Consider the following 18,127-nt stretch of genomic DNA (forward strand, 5'->3'; position numbering starts at 1 on the left):
GAGGCACTCAGTACCAGGTAGCTGCTGCTGTTTTGAAGTCCTCAGTCCTTCATTTGCAGCCCTGAATTTCAGAAAGCTTGGAAACAAAAAGACGTTTTCTAACTGGTGAGGTGACAGAACTTGACCAGAAGGGGGAAGAGGCTAGGTGCTGGCTTCATGTCACCCATGTGCTGACTGCATATGTTTCAGTACAGAAACATCCACCTGCTTGAGCACCGGGTGCTCCCCAGACCCTTCCAGGGTTATTGCAAAATATAGAACACATGCAACACATTCCCATTCTAAAATTGGAAAGAGTCCGAATTTGGAAACACATGTGCACTTGAGTTTTGAACTTGCATTATTCCAACTGTGGTTACTATTATCATAAATGTTTCCCCAAAGCTGGGCAATGCATCTCCAACTAGGGGTCTTGGAGAACCCATGGCCTTAGTTTTTCCCATGTCCGTGGCCTTGGCTTTGAGGTCTCTCCCACGTGGGCCTAGGTGTCAGGATCGCTGGGTGTTTGTGACTCAGTCCTCATGAGGCCTCAGGCAACTCCCTTCTCTTCTAGGGCCTCAGTCTCTCCAGCTGAACCAGAATTTTATGATTTCTGAAAATTTCATTTGGTTAGCCTTATCTCCCCACCTCCCACCCCCCCCAAATAAAAGTGATTACAAACCAGCATTCTCTTGCCTCCCTCTGCTTGCAGGGTTGGGGGACAGCCTATTTTAACATAATAGGATTTCCCCCCTCCAGTTGGTAGGAATAAATCTGCGGCTACTGTTTTATTGGAAATCCCAGCTGAAAATAAAAATGGTGCAATTCAATCTCAGATTTAGCTGGTTACTTACTTTTCACTGAGTCCCAGGAGCTCTGTGGTTGCTGGGTTTATGTTGGCAGTGGGTGCTCAGCTGGATTTAAAGGGCCAAACAGATTGGTGGTGGAGGGTGGGGTGGGGGTATGGCTGTCCTGACCCCCTCTTGCCACTGGGGGCAGATTTTTCCAGCCTGGAGGAATGGAGCAGGGGGTGGTGGCCCGCTCTCCCCTCTGAAAGCTGGTGTTTGAGTGGGAGCTTGGTGGGGTACAGTGGGTAGCCTCTGTGTCTTCCTCTTGGCTGATATAGGTGTTCTGGATTTCCTTTGCAGGCTGACGGAGCCAGTGCAGCTGGAAGGAAAAGTGCGGCAAGCAGGTATGCCCCCCTCTCCTGCCCCCCGCTGCACTCCCCTTTCCTTCATCCCTGGTCGCATGGCTACCTCTGTCTGGTCATCACCTGCCACCTGAAAGAATGGCTGGTCCAGGCCAGCCCCCTTTGCTGAGAAGTAGCCATACTTCTCTGGAGGACATGGAGCTGTGAGTAGCACTTGCCAGCTCTCCTGGTGCCTTCTGTGGGCACCTGTGACTGGAATCTAAGGATGACTCAGTGCTGAACTGGCCTTGGCTGCTCAAGTTAGCAGAGACTTGGGGGTGAAGTGCAAGACTGGGCAGGAGGACCTGGGGTTGAATCCCATCTTGATGGCCTCATCGTGAACTGCAAGGGCGCCCAGCCTAGTCTGGAATTCATTGGCCTGACTTCGGTCCTGTGCTCCTCCCCTAAGCCCGTCGCTCCAAATCAGGAGGGTGGAATATTCTTCTTAGCCAGACCTCACCCTTGGAGCTGGCAGGGGATGGCAGAAGGGTGGTCCCCAAAGGAGAGCGGGAATGTCATGACCGAAGATAGGGGGAAAGCAATGCTGGACAGGCCCATGGAGCAGACGTCTGCCACCAGGGGCGCAGGCAGACACTCACTTGCTATAAATGTTAGTGCTGTTCCTGCTGTTCCATTGGATAGAGCAACTGGAGTGGCCAGATGACCTTTGTTTAGGGCATTGATGGCAAGAAGAAGGCAAGGGACAGCCTAGAGAGAAGGCTTCCCAGGCCACATCCACAAAATGTAGGACAGGCTCTAGGATTACCTACTGGAGCTGGGTGTGCCAAGCACAGGAGTGTGCCCTTCAGCTCATGGAACACTGGTTCTTTAAATGTTAATTGATTTTTATGGGTGGGGGGAAGGGTTCTTTGGCCAAATAATTTGAAGAATGGCGAGTCAAAGTCCGCAGATTTCTTTGCTGTGGAACTTTCCAAAGCATTTCACGTGCTAGGGTGCTTGCCTGAGAGCATCCGAGAGAGAGGAGAATGACATGTTTCTCAAACTTACTTAACTGTGGCATGCTTTTATTGAAGTTTATCCCATGGAGCTAGTGTTCCTTGTAATGTGCTTTGGGAAACCATGCAAGCAGAAGGGTATGGTGCTCAGCTCTGCGTTTCAGCGAGATCACCCTGGCCCCCATTTGCAGGATGGATTGGAGATGGCTCGAAAGGAGGAATTGACACCAGGCTGGAGATTAGCGTAACCCACGCAAGCCAGCATGGCCTGGCTTCCACCCACCTCCCCGGTCTTCTCGTACGTCTCCTCCTTGCTCAGTCTGTTTTAGCTACCCTGACCCTCTAACTCTATAAACCAGGGGTTGCCCGTCTTTACCTATGAAGGGTCAGATAGTCCTTCACACTCCACAGGCTGTAGGTCTCTGTGGCACCTCTGCCAGCATAATCCAGAAACAGCCACGGATGATACATAAATACACGAGCGGCCATAGTTTGCCAGCGCCTCGCCTGAGGGGCTTGGCAACTGCTGTTCCTTTGCCTGGGACGTTCTTTCCCCCAGTCTTTCCATGATCAGTGCCCTTTCATCCTTTAGCTTTCAATCCCATCCTCCCCTCTGAGACGCCTTCCCTGAGCCCCTCCAGCCCCACCTGTGGCCCGTGTCCCTTGTGGCCTGTTTATGCTCTTCACTTACTCCTCATATTTCTGTGCTTTTCTCTGCTTTCCAAGTGCCAGCTCCAGAGGCCACTTCTGTCTTGTTCAGTGCTGTGGGCTGATCCCCAGCCAGCACTTGGAGTCTTTATGGGATGGGTGCCCTAAATGAGGTGGGAGAAGATGGGATGGGGTAGGGGCAGGGAGTGTGGGCTAGATTGAAGGGCTGAACAGTCGAGCCTGGGCTTGGAAATCCAGACAGTGACTCATGTAGCCAGTGGCTGCCCAGCGCCCTTGTATTTCTCTCCTGGGCCCCTGACATGAGAATCTTGCGTAAGAACAGTGTGTGAGGCTGTGGCTAGTGGGAGTCCCTAGACGGCTGGTGCCTGAAAATGCTTCCTAGATCTGAATGTCAGGACTGAAAGGGGCTTGGCTTTGTCTAGTCATTCCCTTCACTGAACACATGGGGACAGAAGGCCCTGCTCAGGGTCATGTGCTGAGTGAGTGGCAGTATCAGGCCTTGGCCCTCCCTAAGCTGGCACTCTGTCCACTTACTGATGCTGTACTCAAGTGAGGGTCTAGCCAGCTGCCCCCACCGCCCTCTCTTGTTCATTGAACACCTGCTAGGTTAGACCCAGTAGTCTGTGCTATGGATTCAGGTAGATTAGATGCTAATTTTTCCATCCAACAGACATTTGAGCACCTGCTCCGTGGCAGGCACCATTCAAAGTGCTGGGTCTGCAGCAGTGAATACATTTCCCTTCTTTCCTCATCACTTGTATGTGGGTGTGGCCCTTGCCCTCACTCTCTAATGCACGAATCTCTCCCAGGCTTCCATCTCTGCCTAGTGACCGGAGAACAGCAGATGGGTTTCCCCACATTGCTAGCAGGTGCCTGAAGCTCTATATTGTGTCTTATCAGCCCAAGGCTGTAGTGAGTGCTGAGATCAGCTAGAGATGCCTGGCCTGGTCAGGGGAGGTGGGAGGTGGCCTGTGTGCCATCTGTTTGCTCTCGCTGATTAACCTATATCTGCAAACACTTAGTAATGGAGCCCCATGTTATTACCACAGTGCCAGAGTATACACCAGAAAGAGTCAGCCCAGACCTTACTGTATGACTTGCGATGCAGAGAAAAAAATTCTAATAATAACTACCATTTAGCCAGGCTCTGAGCTAAGTGATTTACATTTATTAAGCAATATCATCTTAATGAGGCTTCCCTGGTAGCTCAGCTTGTAAAGAATCTGCATGTATGCAGGAGACCCTGTGGTTTGATTCCTGGTTTGGGAAGATCTCCTGGAGAAGGGATAGTCTATACCCACTCCAGTATTCTTGGGCTTCCCTGGTGGCTCAGAGGGTGAAGAATCTGCCTGCAGTGAGGGAGACCTGCGTTTGATCCCTGGGTCAGGAAGATCCCCTGAAAGAGGGAATGGCTACCCACTCCAGTGTTCTTGCCTGAAGAATCCCATGGACAGAGGAGCCTGGTGGGCTATAGTCCATGGGGTTGCAAAGACTCAGACCCGACTGAGCAACTATACACAGCACAGCCTGTAATCTTTATCACAGCTCTGTGAAGGGTGATCTTATTATTCCCACTTTACTACTGAAGCTGCCGAGGCCCAGAGAGGTATGTACACAGTTGGAAGTGAGCAGCACAGCCAGGGTGCCTACCCGGGTCTGACTCTTCTGATGCAGGTGCCTCGCTACCGTGCCCTCCTGCTGCTGTAGGAAGTGATCAGTTTACAGAGTTTAGAGGAGCCTGTGAGGGGACCAGGGCTGGGCCGTCGGCTGGGGTCTTGTCCAGAAGGCGGGGCCTCAGAAGGAGCTCACAAGGGATTTTATATTGATTCTGTCATTAAAGCTAATAGAGCATCTTTGAAAGACCAGGGCAGTGTTACTGTCGAGTGACCCAGCAATCAGTGTGAGAAGTGAGTTCTGCGTTAAACGTCCAGAGAACATTAACATAGCCCTAAGCTGATGCCACTGGTGAATTTGACTCTTGGACAGAGGAGCCTGGTGGGCTACAGTCCATGGGGTTGCAAAGATTGTCAGGCATGACTGAGCCCAGATATTGGGTTAGATTGGCCAGGTAGGGTTAAGAGTCTTGGATGCTTTGTGGAGCATTAGACTCATGCAGTCCCAGCTTCAGATGGAGAGACTAAAGCCCGAGGCTCCCCGAAGTCAAGAGTGAGGCTGGATGGGCCCGGTTGGGACTGACCTTGAAGGACCTGTGACTCTCTGACCACCGCTCCAAGCTGTGCCATGCATGCTGTGTTATCACACCAGGGTCTGCTTTCGTCCCAGCGCCTTCCTTTTGGCCCAGAACACCTCATGTTGTTCCTTCTCCAGAGGGCCTCTGGCTAAACCCCAAAAGCAACAGCATGGGCTGCTAACGAATTAGTGTTAAATTGAGGGGGACAAGGAGAGGTGGTGTTTCTGATCCTAGGAGACAACTGCCGGTGGTTTGGTTTACTTCCCTGTAACCCAGCCTGGGTCGGTTTTACAAGACCAGTGATCTCAGCACTTGAGGTTAATGCTAACCTGGTGTTCAGGTTACAGATCGCGTAGCACAATGCATTTAAACCTCATTTATTCTAAGAGGCGTGGAGGGCTATGGGGCCTTAACTGTAGAAAATTCTAGCATTCTGAATGCAGTTTTCATAGGCAGATAAATGTAGCTTCAGCCTTGCTGTAATGAAGAATTAGCCGCCCCCCTGCCCTGCCTTTTTTTGGTCAGTTGAAGGTTTTTAGAGTTGGAAAGACTTTGCCGATAATCTGGTCCAGCCCTTTCATCTGGAGATAAGGCAGGCCAGGGATAGAGGCGGTGAGGGACTTGTTTGTTCGTCATGTGTACCAGTTGCCTAACAAGTGATCCAGGCCGTACAGACAGGGAGGCTGGGGTAGAGGAGAGGGTGATAAGACCAAGGCTCATTCATTCATTCCACAAACACTTACTGAGTGCCTGCTAAGTGCTAGGGTCTGACCTTGGTGCTGTAAATAGAGTGGTGAACAAAACAGAAATCCCTGGTCTTGTGGAGCTCACGTTCTTGTGGGAATGGGGGAGACATAAGTACTGAAACTATATCACCTGTCATATGGTAAGAAGTGCTTTGGGGGAAGGGCAGAGAGGGAGATGGGGAGAGTCAGGAGTACTGCACCAATAAGAAGGTGGCATTTGAACAGAGATTTGAAGGAAATGAGGGGCTGAGTCAAGCAGTCATTTGGGGAAGTGCATTCTAGGCAGAGAGGACAGCAGGTGCAAAGGCCCTGGGGCAGGAGTGTGCACAGGCCCTGGGGCAGGAGTGTGCACAATGGGTTGGAGCAGCCACAGGGAGACTGATATGGCTGCATAGGGCCTTGGAGACTGTTGTCAGGACTTTGGCCTTTACCCTGTGTGAAATGGGGAACCACTGGGGGTTTTGAGCAGAGGAGTGACATGATTTGGTTTTAAAAGGATCATTCTGTCTGCCAGAAGAATAAACTGCAGGGGGCAAGATGTTAAAGAGGTATTGCCAAAAGCTCAGGACAGGCAGGACCTTAGACAGTAGGCTTGGAGGGGAGTTTCTGAAAGGCCATGTTTTTCAGGCCTGAGGAATTCGTTTCAGCAAAGCATTTTGTGAGTCCTCCATTCAAAATGCACAGCCTTCTGCTTGGTCCTGGGAGAGCCCCAGAGCTGAACAAGATGGTCCCTGTGGCTCCTACTTTGCATGCTTGGTCTGTGAGGCATCTCACTCACCCTCTCTCTGAGCCCACACTACCTGGGTTCAGATCCTGGCACCAGCTACTGTCTGGTTGTATGACCTTTGGCTAGTTACCTGACCTCAGTTTCTTCATCTGTAAAATGGGGGGTTGTATTCATACTGCCCTTATAGCGGTGTGAATGAAGATTAAGTGCACCAATGACGATATGTAGGGACTTGCCTGGTGGTCCAGTGGCTAAGACTCCATGCTTCTAATGCAGGGGGCCTGAGTTTGATCCTTGGTCAGGGAAACAGATCCCACATGCCACAACTAAAGGAGGCTGCATGCCACAACTTTAAAATTAAAAAAAAGATCCTGTATCCGCAACAAAGCCCAGGCACAGGCACACAGTTTTCTCTTTTTTTAAAGTGGTATTATATACCCTTAGCCCAATGCCTGGTCTGTAGTAGATGTTCGGTAAATGCTTGTTTTTATTGCCACTGTCGCTGCAATGCTGGATTCCATTCTCAGGAGGAGAGAACAGTGGGTGGCAGTTGACTTCTCATAGAGCCTGGACATCAGAGGGATCCTGGAGGTGGACTCTGGGGGTGGAACTTATGTTTGAGGGCCCTCCATGATCCACTTCCCGTGTCCTGCAGTTTGCACATCTCAAGTGACCCTCCCGGGGTCCCTCTGAGGCACCAGTTGGCATCTCTCCTTCTCACAGGGCCTGAGAAATAGACTGTTCATGGTCAACCAGATAATCAGATGGCTTTGGGCCTCATTGAGTCTTGTCCTTTAAGCCAAGGTTTTCCCCCCCGATGGACAGTTAAATCTCATAACCACATGTGTATGTCTGTGTAATTGTTTTTAAATGATAGCTTCTTCTTGTTTAGCATTTTGGCTTTCAGCAGGAAAATTAAAGTAGCCCTAGACAAATTAACCTTATTTGTACAAAATGCCCTAGTACCAGTAGGCCTGATGCTAGTCAGTGACCAGGATGGTATTAGCAGAATGAATTATATGAGAACCAGCCAGGCACCATCTTCATCTTGGGGGTTTCCCTGGTGGCTCAGAGGGTAAAGCGTCTGTCTGCAATGCGGGAGACCCAGCTTTGATCCCTGGGTTGGGAAGATTCCCTGGAGAAGGAAATGGCAGCCGAGTCCAGAATCCTTGCCTGGAGAATCCCGTGGACAGAGGAGCCTGGTCGGCTACAGTCCATGGGGTCGCAAGAGTCGGACACAGCTGAGCGACTTCACTTTCACTTTTCAGTCTTTATCTTGACTGTTGGTTTGTGTTCCTGTAATTGGAACTCATTTAATTTCCAGAAATGTGTGTTCTCACCAACCAGACTTGGGACCAGAGTTTGGCTATAAAAATCATAAATTGCAGGCTGACTGTAAGGGTTCATCTGCTTACTCCAAAGGGGCCCCTTGCTTTTCTGATGGGCACAGTTCACTCTGCTTAATCAGTTACTGTTAACTGTACAAATAAGGCAGATGCTGGAAAAATTCAGACATCCTTAGGATTGTCCTCTGGAGATGGCCACAAAAATGCAAACTACAAGTCATATGTATCAAAAATGGTGAATTGCTTTTCCAAATGGCCCTGCGGTTCTCAAGCTTGGGGTTGTCCAGCAATGGGAAGTGACTGGGGTCTCTCGGGAGCCCAGACTGTCTAACCACCCAGCTCGAGTTTCCCACCTGTGCTCCTTGAGCATACTTAAGAAAGTTCTCATGAAGCTGCAGTGGCCAGTACAGAGCATCTGGAAGTCTTGTCTTGTCCTGAAGAAACTCATTCTTGAGCATGGAACCAGGATGATATGACCGGGTTGCTTCTCAAAAACTCCCCCTGTTTTAAAATGTATTTGATGGTGCCAGGTCTTAGTTGCGGCATGTGGGATCTAGTTCCCTGACCAGGGACCAAACCCGGGCCCCCTGCATTGTAAGTATGGAGTCTTAGCCCCTGGATCACCAGAGAAGTCCCTTGAACCCTTTAATGGCAAAAGCCCTCAATCCGAGAAAGCAACCCTGGAAATGTCCACAGCCTCACTGTCTATATCGTTCTCCTCACCCTTGGCTTCCGCCGCCACCAGGTTTCATGCAAACCACGATGGTTAAGAGCGTGGGTACATCACACCCACCACCTTGATGACACCACCTTCCCGACACCACCTTCCCATCCTGCAGTGAACCTGTCCACGTGTGTGCCCACCTCTCCCTCCTCTTCATTGCGGATGTATGCAGGGGCCCCTACCCTCCATTCCTTTGGTTTTCACAGGGGCTAAGCACTCCTCTCCTGCCTTCATTTATGAGTTCCCCACCTGTGACCTAAGAGTTCGTCTTTTCCACAGTTGGACCACACTTTTCATGTTTTGCCTGACAAGTGCTTGGTGGAGACAGGAGAAGAGAACTAACAGTTACTGAGCCCCACTAGGTGTCTGATGCTGTGCTGGGCGCCTTATGAACATCTCTGTGCTTTAATCTTCTAAATAACCCTTCAAGGTTAGTGCTTACACATCAGGAAAGAGAGGTGTGTGCAGGTTAGGAAGCTTGGCAACAGCCTGCACACCTAGTTTATCATCTTCAAACCCCTTGGGGAGACTGGACTGTGTATGGAGGAGTCTTGTTTGTATATCCGGGGGCAGCACACCTCTGGGAAGTGAGGGACCAGGCTTGGGTGTTCATAGTAGGGCGCGTGGATGGAGCTGGCTGTGCATTCCAGATCCCATACAAGGTCATCAGCTGATCTGGTGGATGGAGAACAGAGGGGTGGAGGCCAGATGTAGTGCCAGGATGGGGCAAGCATGGTGGAGGGACAGCAGAGCTTTCTAAGCAGCTGGGCAGCTCCCGGCATCAGTTGTCGAGGTGGGCAGGAGAGAAGGGGTGCAGTCCTGTCGGGAGGCCTCTTTACATTTCATGCCAAGGTGAATGGCCAGGAGTGTTGGGCATCAGTGATCGAGGCTAAGTCGCAACCTCAGTAGGAAGTAACGTTGATGGCAGAAGGGGTGTGTTCTCTGTTTATATTGCTAGTGTGAGAGCCTAGGTGTAGCCTCACTCTTCATGGTTGAGACACCTGCTCCCGGGGTCTGTGCAGGACACCATGGGTGCCCTGGAATGTGCAGGACAGTGGGCATGGGCTCCTATGTGGCCTCACCTTCCCCGCCTGCCTGTCGAGGGCATTCTAAGTGGGTGAGAATTCCTGAGTCTGCAGAGTCTCCAAAGTTGTATAGGGCGAATCATAGCACGGCGGGATTTTAGAGAGCAGTGCTCATTGCTAGCTGATACGTGTCATACCGTGGACCAGCCCATTGGAAAACACAGTCAGTGCCTCTGTGTAAGACACTGTTAATAGCAACTCTTATTACTGACCTGGGCCAACCTTCCATGTGCCATGACTCCTTTGAAAGAAGCTTCCAGCTTTCCCCGGAGGGCCCCACCTGCTAAATGTCGGAGTTTGTGACTTGACAGCTGTTGCTCAAGACTCCTGCTCTTCTCTATTTTAGGTTTAAATTAACCAGGGAATTAACTCGTAATATTTAAGTCTTCACGCTGTCTTTCCGAGCTGCAGTATTACCCAGCGTTGTGGCTGACTGACAGCCATACATTGTAGAAAATTAAGTGCCTAAAAATTAATTCAGACTAATGATATATTTATGCATTGTAGGATATTTTGAATTTCTAGACTGTTAAGAGTTGTTTAATAGGTTAATAGTTTTTAATCTATTAATCTAATCTTTCCTACTTGACTATTTATTAAAATATTTCAGTGATACATAAAAGAAGTGGATGATTCTGGGGGTTATTAAGGCATGGGTGATGGCGTGAAGATTTGGATCACGGGTGGAATAGTAAATATAGCTGCCTTGATACTGGGGTTTGCAGCAACTGGGATTTTGCTGTAGGTTCTTTCTCTTTCGGCCCTTCCGGGTTGGTAGTGAAGCTGTGACCTTTATCCTCATGATTTCTGTTCTTGTGGCTGAAAACAGGAACCTTTTTACATCCAAAGGACATCAAGGAGAGCTGGAGGTCAGCGCTGAGCAGAGCCCAAGCACCTTTCTCTGCGGCAGCGATGGGCCCTCCGATTCTCTGTTTCCTTGCATTTCTCTTTTTAGCATTGAGCGTGTGCCTGTTCGGCCAAGATACCAAGGATACGGTAGGAGACAAGGAAATGCACGTGTTCCCCGTCTCTTGGAGCTTCTGGTCATTCAGTCTTGCATTTCTTCATTCATTCAACAAGTGTTTTTTATTATTTTCTCTAGAAAAAAAAAAAAAAAACAGAAACCATCCAGATGATGGTTTTAAAAAGTCCAAGGATTGGAGTCAGACAGGCCTGGTGGAATCCTGCTTCTGTCACTAGAAAGCTGTGTGACCACGAGAGAGTCACTCTGTTTCTCTGATCCTCGGTTTTTTTAATTTGTGAAACAAAGTTACCTGCCGAGTAAGGCATTGTGAAGAGCAAGGAGGTGGTACTCGCACACGGCCTGCAGCAGCGCCTTGCCCCCGGCCCCTCTAGCCGCCTGTGTCCTGGCTCCCTGTCCTCACTCACCTGTGACTGTATCATTGCGTCAGCATCTCCACTCCGCGTGTTGGCGTTTTCACACCTGGCTGTTTACTGCTTGCATCGTGGCTGACATCTGCCAGGGTCCAGGTTCAGGGGTACAGAAAGCAGTGGGGTGGAGCCACAGGGAATTGGCAGTGAGACTCGGAGCCGGACCCTGTTAGAAGCAGAGGGGGAGCCCAGAGCCACTGGTCTGAGGCTGCAGGCTCCTTTGTGGGTATCACCCTGAGACTTCAGTGCCCTACCCCTGCTCAATGGCCTGAATCTGCTAATGGAAGATATAATAGTGGCCCTGCATCTTCAGGGGCTGGAGTCATTTTGTAATACCAGATCACCATCCTGTCCACCTTGAACTTGCATGTTATATATCAGTTCAGTTCAGTCACTCAGTCGTGTCGGACTCTTTGCGACCTCATGATCCGCTGCACTCCAGGCCTCCCTGTCCATCACCAACTCCCGGAGTCCACCCAAACCCATGTCTATCGAGTCGGTGATGCCATCCAACCATCTCATCCTCTGTCGTCCCCTTCTCCTCCTGCCCTCAACCTTTCCCAGCATCAGGGTCTTTTCAAATGAGTCAGCACTTCACATCAGGTGGCCAAAGTATTGGATTTTCAGTTTCAGCATCAGTCCTTCCAATGAATATTCAGGACTGATTTCTTTTACCAATAGTATCTCAAAACTGGAGGGAAAAAAAAGTGATGGTGTCAGAGCGTTGCTAAGGCTGCCATGTTGGTATTCCAGAAAGTAGGAAGAGCTTGTTGCATTCAAGAAAATTCCCACCGGAAAGGATGAAGACAAGACTATGACAGTTCAGGAAGAAGCTTCACTTATTCAGAACTTTGGCTCCAATGAAACATCTCCAGCTCGTGTCCTCCCGAGGGCCAGATGGGTGGGACGTTGCTGCCTTCAGTTCTGGGTGTCAGCTGAAGCAGTCCAGACATCAGCAGTTCTTTTGGGGGGTGGGGAGAGGGAGACACCTCAAAGGCCACGCTGCATTGACCGTTGCAAGGTTCGTTCTTGGCTCCTTAGGCGAGCAGGCGTTGATTGGTCACCTCGCCCAGGCAGCGCTGCAGGTGACCACAGACCGAGGAGACAGTGTCCCTGTCCTCATGAAGCTCTCGTTCTAGCTGGGGAGACGTTGACGAGGACGAGCGGTAACAAGGGTGTTACATGAGTGCATGGTAAATACTGAGCAGAACAGGTAGGGCAGGGAAGGGATGTGGACGTTTGAGTGAAGACCTGGAGGAGGGGAGATCCGGCCATGGGCATCTGGGGACCGGGAGAGTATTCAGAAAGAGCGAACGAAGAGCAGATGCAAAGGCTTGAGGCAGGAGCCTGCCCCACATGCTCAGGGGACAGGGAGGAGGCTGCTGTGGCCCCCGGGGGAGGAAACGGGAGGGACAAGCTTAGCAGATGAAGTCAGTGGGCACGTGAGGCATGTCTCAGAGCCCTGAGGGTTGAAGCAAGGAGTCTGGCTGCTACTCTGGGTGAGATTCAGAACCGTAAGTGGGTTTTGAGCCAAGGAGTGACGTGAGCTGGCCCGGCCAGGATAGAAACAGGGAGACGGGCTCTGAGAATATTACAGCAAAAAAAGAGAGCTGGGAAGGCAGCTTGATGAGAGTGGTGGCGGTGGGCTGGTAAGCGGTGGTCGGCTTCTGGACATATTCTGAAGGTGGGGTTGATAGGATTTGCGGGTAGACTGAAGAGTAGGGAGTGAGAAGGAAGAGACGAGGATGGTCCCAGAGAGGTGGAATCGTACTAACCGAAATGGAGAAGACTACTGTTAACCGATGACTGTGTCCTTGGCTGCAGGGTGTAGCTGGAAGAGCACTGGGATTGGAGTCAGGAGAATTTCCTGACTTGGGGTAAGGGGCACAGCCGCAGCTCAGTTTGGACCTGTAAATAGGGGTGCCTGCCTGTTAGGCATCCAGGTGGAGATGTCCACCGGGCAGTTGTTCAGGTAGGTCTGGATCTCAGGGAGCGGTCCAGGCTAAAGATAGGATTTGCAATTCATCATCACATAGTTCATATGTAAAAGCACGAATCTAGGTGCAATCGTGTAGGAAGTGAGTATGAGTGAAAATAGAAGAGGCTTCTGAACTTATCCTTGGGACAGGTTGACATGGAAAGGTTGGGTTGGTGAAGAGGAATCCCCAGAAGAAAGGGGAGTGGCTAGAAGGTGAGAGGCCCACGGGAAGGCCCAGGGCATAGCGAGTAAAGGGTTGGAGGAGAAGAGAGGGGAGCTCCTTAAAGCCTGCCGATAGAGATGTATTCAGTCAGGACCCAGTAGGGACTGTTGGACCTAGGAGCTTGGAGGTCCTGGGAGGCCTTGGAAAGAACTGCTCTGGTGGAATGGGGGCAGAGGGCAGAAACCTCACTGGACCTGGAAGGCATTGCTGAGGAGGAACCTCCCAATATCTGCAGATAAAAGTCATTTGTGCTCCAATTATTGGTAGGTGGGCAGCTGGGTAGAACTGGAGGACTGGGTCAGTGGTCAGCCTCTGCAGCAGGGTACACATGGCCCCTGACATCTTGGCTGGATGTGTGTTAGTTCATTTAACATCGCATGCATCCATGCATGCATAGAGAGTGTTGTGTTTAAGTGCAGCTTGAGGCCAGTTAACTCTCTTTTGTAATGAGTGGAGTCTTTTAATGAGGTTTTATTCTAGAGAGAGTTAACCAAGTCATTACTTACACACTGTGATTAGAGATCCCTCCCCACCATCTTTAGCATTATTTCAGTGGCTAAAGTACCAGAGGAAATAAGCAGTGGCCTTTGGTGGAGGTGGAGTGGCCCTGAGGCTGAGCCTTGCGACAGAGACAGGAGACACCTGTGGGGCAGAGGTCAGGCCTCCACCAGGGCCTTAGACATCTCAGACTCCAGCTCACTCATCATCAGATGGAAAAACTGACTCAAGTAGGGGCAGGACGGAAGTCCAGTGTGCTGAGGACTTCTCATGACCCCTGAGACTTGCTAGAATTTTAAGTGCTAGCATTTGTGGTGGGATGATGTAGAAACTCCACCCAGGAAGAACTTTGGTTGACTCCTGGGCATCTGGCATCGCTGGGACTCTTCCTTCAATGTGGCCAGAAATGGCAATTGTCTCTGGGCCTCCAGTCCACTGAGAAGTTGTTTGGTGGCTTTCTTGGACTGCAGGGCTTAGCGGGAACAACTCTAGGACAGAAGTTGCAAGACTTGGTCTCAGATTCATTGCTGGAGGTTGTGTGTCCTTGGGTACACCGTTCATTATGCATCGTGTTGATGAGTCTGTCCTGTGCAGCAGGCCCCAGGCTGGGGCTGGATGTGGAGGGGGGAGGAACAGACATGGGCCCTGCCCTCTGCTCTGGTTCCCTGTCTGGCCACAGGGCGCTTGTGAGCGCCAGATGTGATGGGGTGTATATGAGCAGCGAACTGTCTGCTAAGACCCAGAGGAAGAGGTTTGTTTCTGAAACCTCCCAGAGCAGGCGTGTGGGCGCATTGACCAGATCAGACCTGGCCATGGGGATGAGTAAGAACAAAGCAAAAGAAAACTTTGGGACTGGCGGAAGCCACGGGTTTGCAAAGGTAACTGCTTTGGGGCTGTTTCTTCTAATTTAGTCACACGTCGTGTATTAGTTTCCTGTAGCTGCCGTAACAAATACCACAAATTGAGAAGCTTAAAACAAGAGAAATTCGATCTCTCACTGTTCTGGAGGCCAGAAGCCTGAAAGCAGGTCTAGACCAGGGTCCCACACCGTCTGGAGGTTCTGGGGGCAGATCTACTCTTGGCCTCTCCAGCTTCAGGTGGCTGCAGCGTTCCTTGGCTTGTGGCCACATCCGCCCAGTCCGTGGTCCTCCTGCCTTCTCATTTTCTCTGTAGTGTCCCCTCTTCTGTCTATCAGATGTCACCTGTGTCTCTTATAAGGGCACTTGTCGTTGCACGTAGAGCCCACCCAGAGAATGCAGGACAGTCTTGTCTCAAGATCCTGAAATGAATTACATCTGCAAAGAGCCCTCTCCCAAATGAATTCACATTCATAGATTCCGGGGATTAGGTCCTGGGTCTATCTTTTGGCTTCCCTAGTGATTCAGACAGTAAAGAATCTGCCTGCAGCAGGAGACCTGGGTTCGATCCTTGAGCTGGGAAGGATCCCCTGGAGGAGGGCATGGCTACCCACTCCAGTATTCTTGCCTAGAGAGTCCAATGCACAGAGGAGCCTGGCAGGCTACAGTCCATGGGGTCACAAAGAACGAGACACCACTGAACGACTCACACTTTCTATCTTTTGGAGGGGCCACCATTTACCCATGCCCCCCCACCACCACCACCACTAAAAGGAAAGTTGTTGGTATCAGAGACAGAAAAAGTGATGTTCCTGGAGGCCTACCCACCACCATCCTTGTAATTCAGGCCCCATGGGTGCTTTGGGGCCATTGCTCTGGAACCCCTAGGCCTTCAAGGATCACACTTCGAGAACCATTGTTTTAGTGAAAAGCCAGGTCCCTTAGGGCATTCCTTGGGCAGGGACCTGCTTGGTCTGGCTCCTATCCTGGCATTCTGGCCTGAGCGGTAAGCAGTGACCACAGACATCATGTACTTACTGAGAAATATCCTTTTAGTGCCTGACTTTAGATTTTATGTTGAAGTGTGACTTTGGTTAAATATAAAATTCATAGCATATCTTGAGCAACTATTTTGTAGTTATCTATATATAAATCTATTTTACAGCGACACAAATAGAATAGATTATGGAGTGTCAGCATGTAGATAGATTCCAAGTGCTTTTTCACTAATATACCTAATGATTCGTGCTGAGAATATCCAAGGGCTCCACTGTACATTTAAATGGATATAATTAAAATAATGAGCTCTATTTTAAAAAATGATATATGAAAAAAAATTTTTAAAGAAGTTTGAAAGAGCTGCACTACTAATTCAAAGTGATATAAGGACTTCTGCAATTCCATTGTTATGAGGACACCTAATTAAATGTAAAGCATCCAAGAAAAGCAACATTTGGGCTTGTAAATCTAAATTGTGAAGCCAGAGGAAGAGAAGTCCCCATGTTCTCAGTGTAGCGTGGGCTCGGGGGTGCCGCCTTTAAGGGAGAAGATGGTTGTGTGCCATTGTGCCGTGGGCGAGACAATGGTTGATGTAGCTCCTGGTGTAAGAGTCGCCCATGACAGGCTGGGAGGGGGCAGTGCATTCAGAGGTGGGGGTCTAACTCCATCCCGAGCAATCAGGGAAGGCTTCCTGGAGGCAGGGACGTCATCGTGGACCAGTGTCATTATAATGGCAGCTGCCATCCACGCACATCCATTCTGTGCAGCTCCCTGGCTCACCACCTGCCCCGCGCTGGCAAGGTTCATGGTGGTCCCCCTTTAACAGACAAGGATACTGAGCCTCAGAGAGGGGAGTGTCTGGCCCGAGGTTGCGGGGTTTGTGGACACCCAACCTGTCAGACTCCCAACAGCCCAATCTGTCAGACTCCCAGCAGCCCTCCCTTGTACCAGGATGGCAGATGCTGTTGAGGTCCTTGAGGGCAGGAAGGGACCCTGAGTCTGCTTAGCTGGGATGGTCTCAGACCCCAGGGTGAGGGTGTTCTGGACAGGGGGCTGTCCTTCCTGCTCTGTGACGTCAGCTGCAGGGACCGCTGACAGGTGGGACCCCTCCACTCTGATGATCTCTTCTCAGGCCCTGGGAAGCATGTGGGCTCTGAGCTTGGGGCTGAGCGCCTTCTCCAGGCAGGGTCGGGGCCAGCCAGAGGCCAGCCAGGGAAGGGTCCTGTCTGCCCAGCTGCCCCAGGACCTGTGGGCTGTGTTCTTGCCAGATTGGCCCCTGGCAATCAGACAGGGTCCCTGAGTCCCATCTCTGTGCCCCTCGAGCCTTAGAGTGGGCAGGACTGACCAGTGGTATCTCCTGCTAGGTCTCAGGGCAGGAATCGGGGTTTCAGCAGCTTCCATCAGAAGTTTCTCTTAGTCACTCTAGACTGTGTTCTGGTTCTACATTTTTTACAATTGATCCTCTTGAGGCCTTTTGCATAGGTGCCGGGCTCCCTGCCTCCCTGTGCAGAAACAGGCTCAGAGAGGGTCAGGGCCCACACAGGGGTCCAAGCTGAGATGGCAGTACTGGGGTTTAAACCCCACTGGTTTACTTCTGCAGACCCTGCACTAAAATCAGTGCCATGTAAGACTCTTCTCCAGTGTCCTCTGCACACTTCCTTTCCCTCCCGCCATCCTGTAGACGGTAGGTACCCTTAGAATGTCTCCACTGGGGCCATTCTTCTAGGTCCCTTGCAGACGCTGCCTTGTGTCTGCATCACAGCACTGTGGAGTAGGTGCTGTGTTTATCCCCGTTGTATAGGTGTGAAGACTGAGGCTCAGGGAGTGACGTCACTTTTGCAGGAACCCACAACTTGAGAATCGCAGTTCTGAGATTTGGCCCTTGGATGATCCAAATTTAGTTCCTTGCATCCTTTTCCTGCCAGGCCGTTAGGCCTCCTCTGTTCCCTCTTCTTGGTTTGCAGACAGCCTCCTCTCTGTGTCCTTACCTGGTAGGGAAGGAGTGGGAAAGATCTTTCTCTTTCTTCAAAGGCCACAGTCCTATCAGATAAGGGCCCCACTGTTCTGATCTTCTTTAACCTTAATTACCTGGTAAAGACCTTATCTCTAGATATGGTCTCATTGGGGATTAGGACTTCACCCTATGAAGTAGGGGTGGGAGGTGCAGTGCCATCCACAGCCCCTCCCCAGTGGCCCTCCTGTGCCCCCTCCTCATCAGCTAGGGCCTTCCTTCTCTGTCTCTGCTCAGTTCCCCCACCTGGGAGGGACAGTGGCCATGATAAAGTCCATGCTCTTGGGGTAGATGGAGCTGGAAGCCCAGAGGGGGGAAGAGTCTTGTCCAGAGTCACACAGCAAGCCCCCTGCCGATCCAGGATGAGACCCCAGGTCCTGCCTCCCAGCCTGGACACCTCCGCTAAGCTCCAGTTGGTATACTAGCTGGCCCTGACGGAGCCTGCCTGGGTCTGGGCCTTGAAGTTTACGGTGCAGCTGCCTTTCTGGAGCAGTGGCGAGGGCTGGACCTGGCCAAGGCAGCATCACAGGCCGGGAACATGATCAGATTCCCCAGCT

General features: G+C 50.9%; 1 protein-coding gene across 14 annotated transcripts in view; it reads left to right on the forward strand.

Annotated features, from left to right (window-relative positions):
* The window catches only part of ZNF618 (zinc finger protein 618), a 206,671-nt gene that overhangs the window by 114,296 nt on the left and 74,248 nt on the right, over nucleotides 1–18,127 (forward strand). For 13 of the 14 annotated variants that reach the window (XM_018052641.1, XM_018052645.1, XM_018052642.1 and 10 more), the window contains exon 2: nucleotides 1,128–1,171. In XM_018052641.1, the coding sequence (XP_017908130.1) occupies nucleotides 1,128–1,171 (44 nt within the window). Of the gene's footprint in view, nucleotides 1–1,127; nucleotides 1,172–2,098; nucleotides 2,423–18,127 lie in introns of those variants that run through there. The other variant, XM_018052644.1, reaches the window with a different exon arrangement.

The sequence above is a fragment of the Capra hircus genome, chromosome 8 (assembly GCF_001704415.2).
Source record: "Capra hircus breed San Clemente chromosome 8, ASM170441v1, whole genome shotgun sequence".
Classification (NCBI taxonomy): domain Eukaryota; kingdom Metazoa; phylum Chordata; class Mammalia; order Artiodactyla; family Bovidae; genus Capra; species Capra hircus.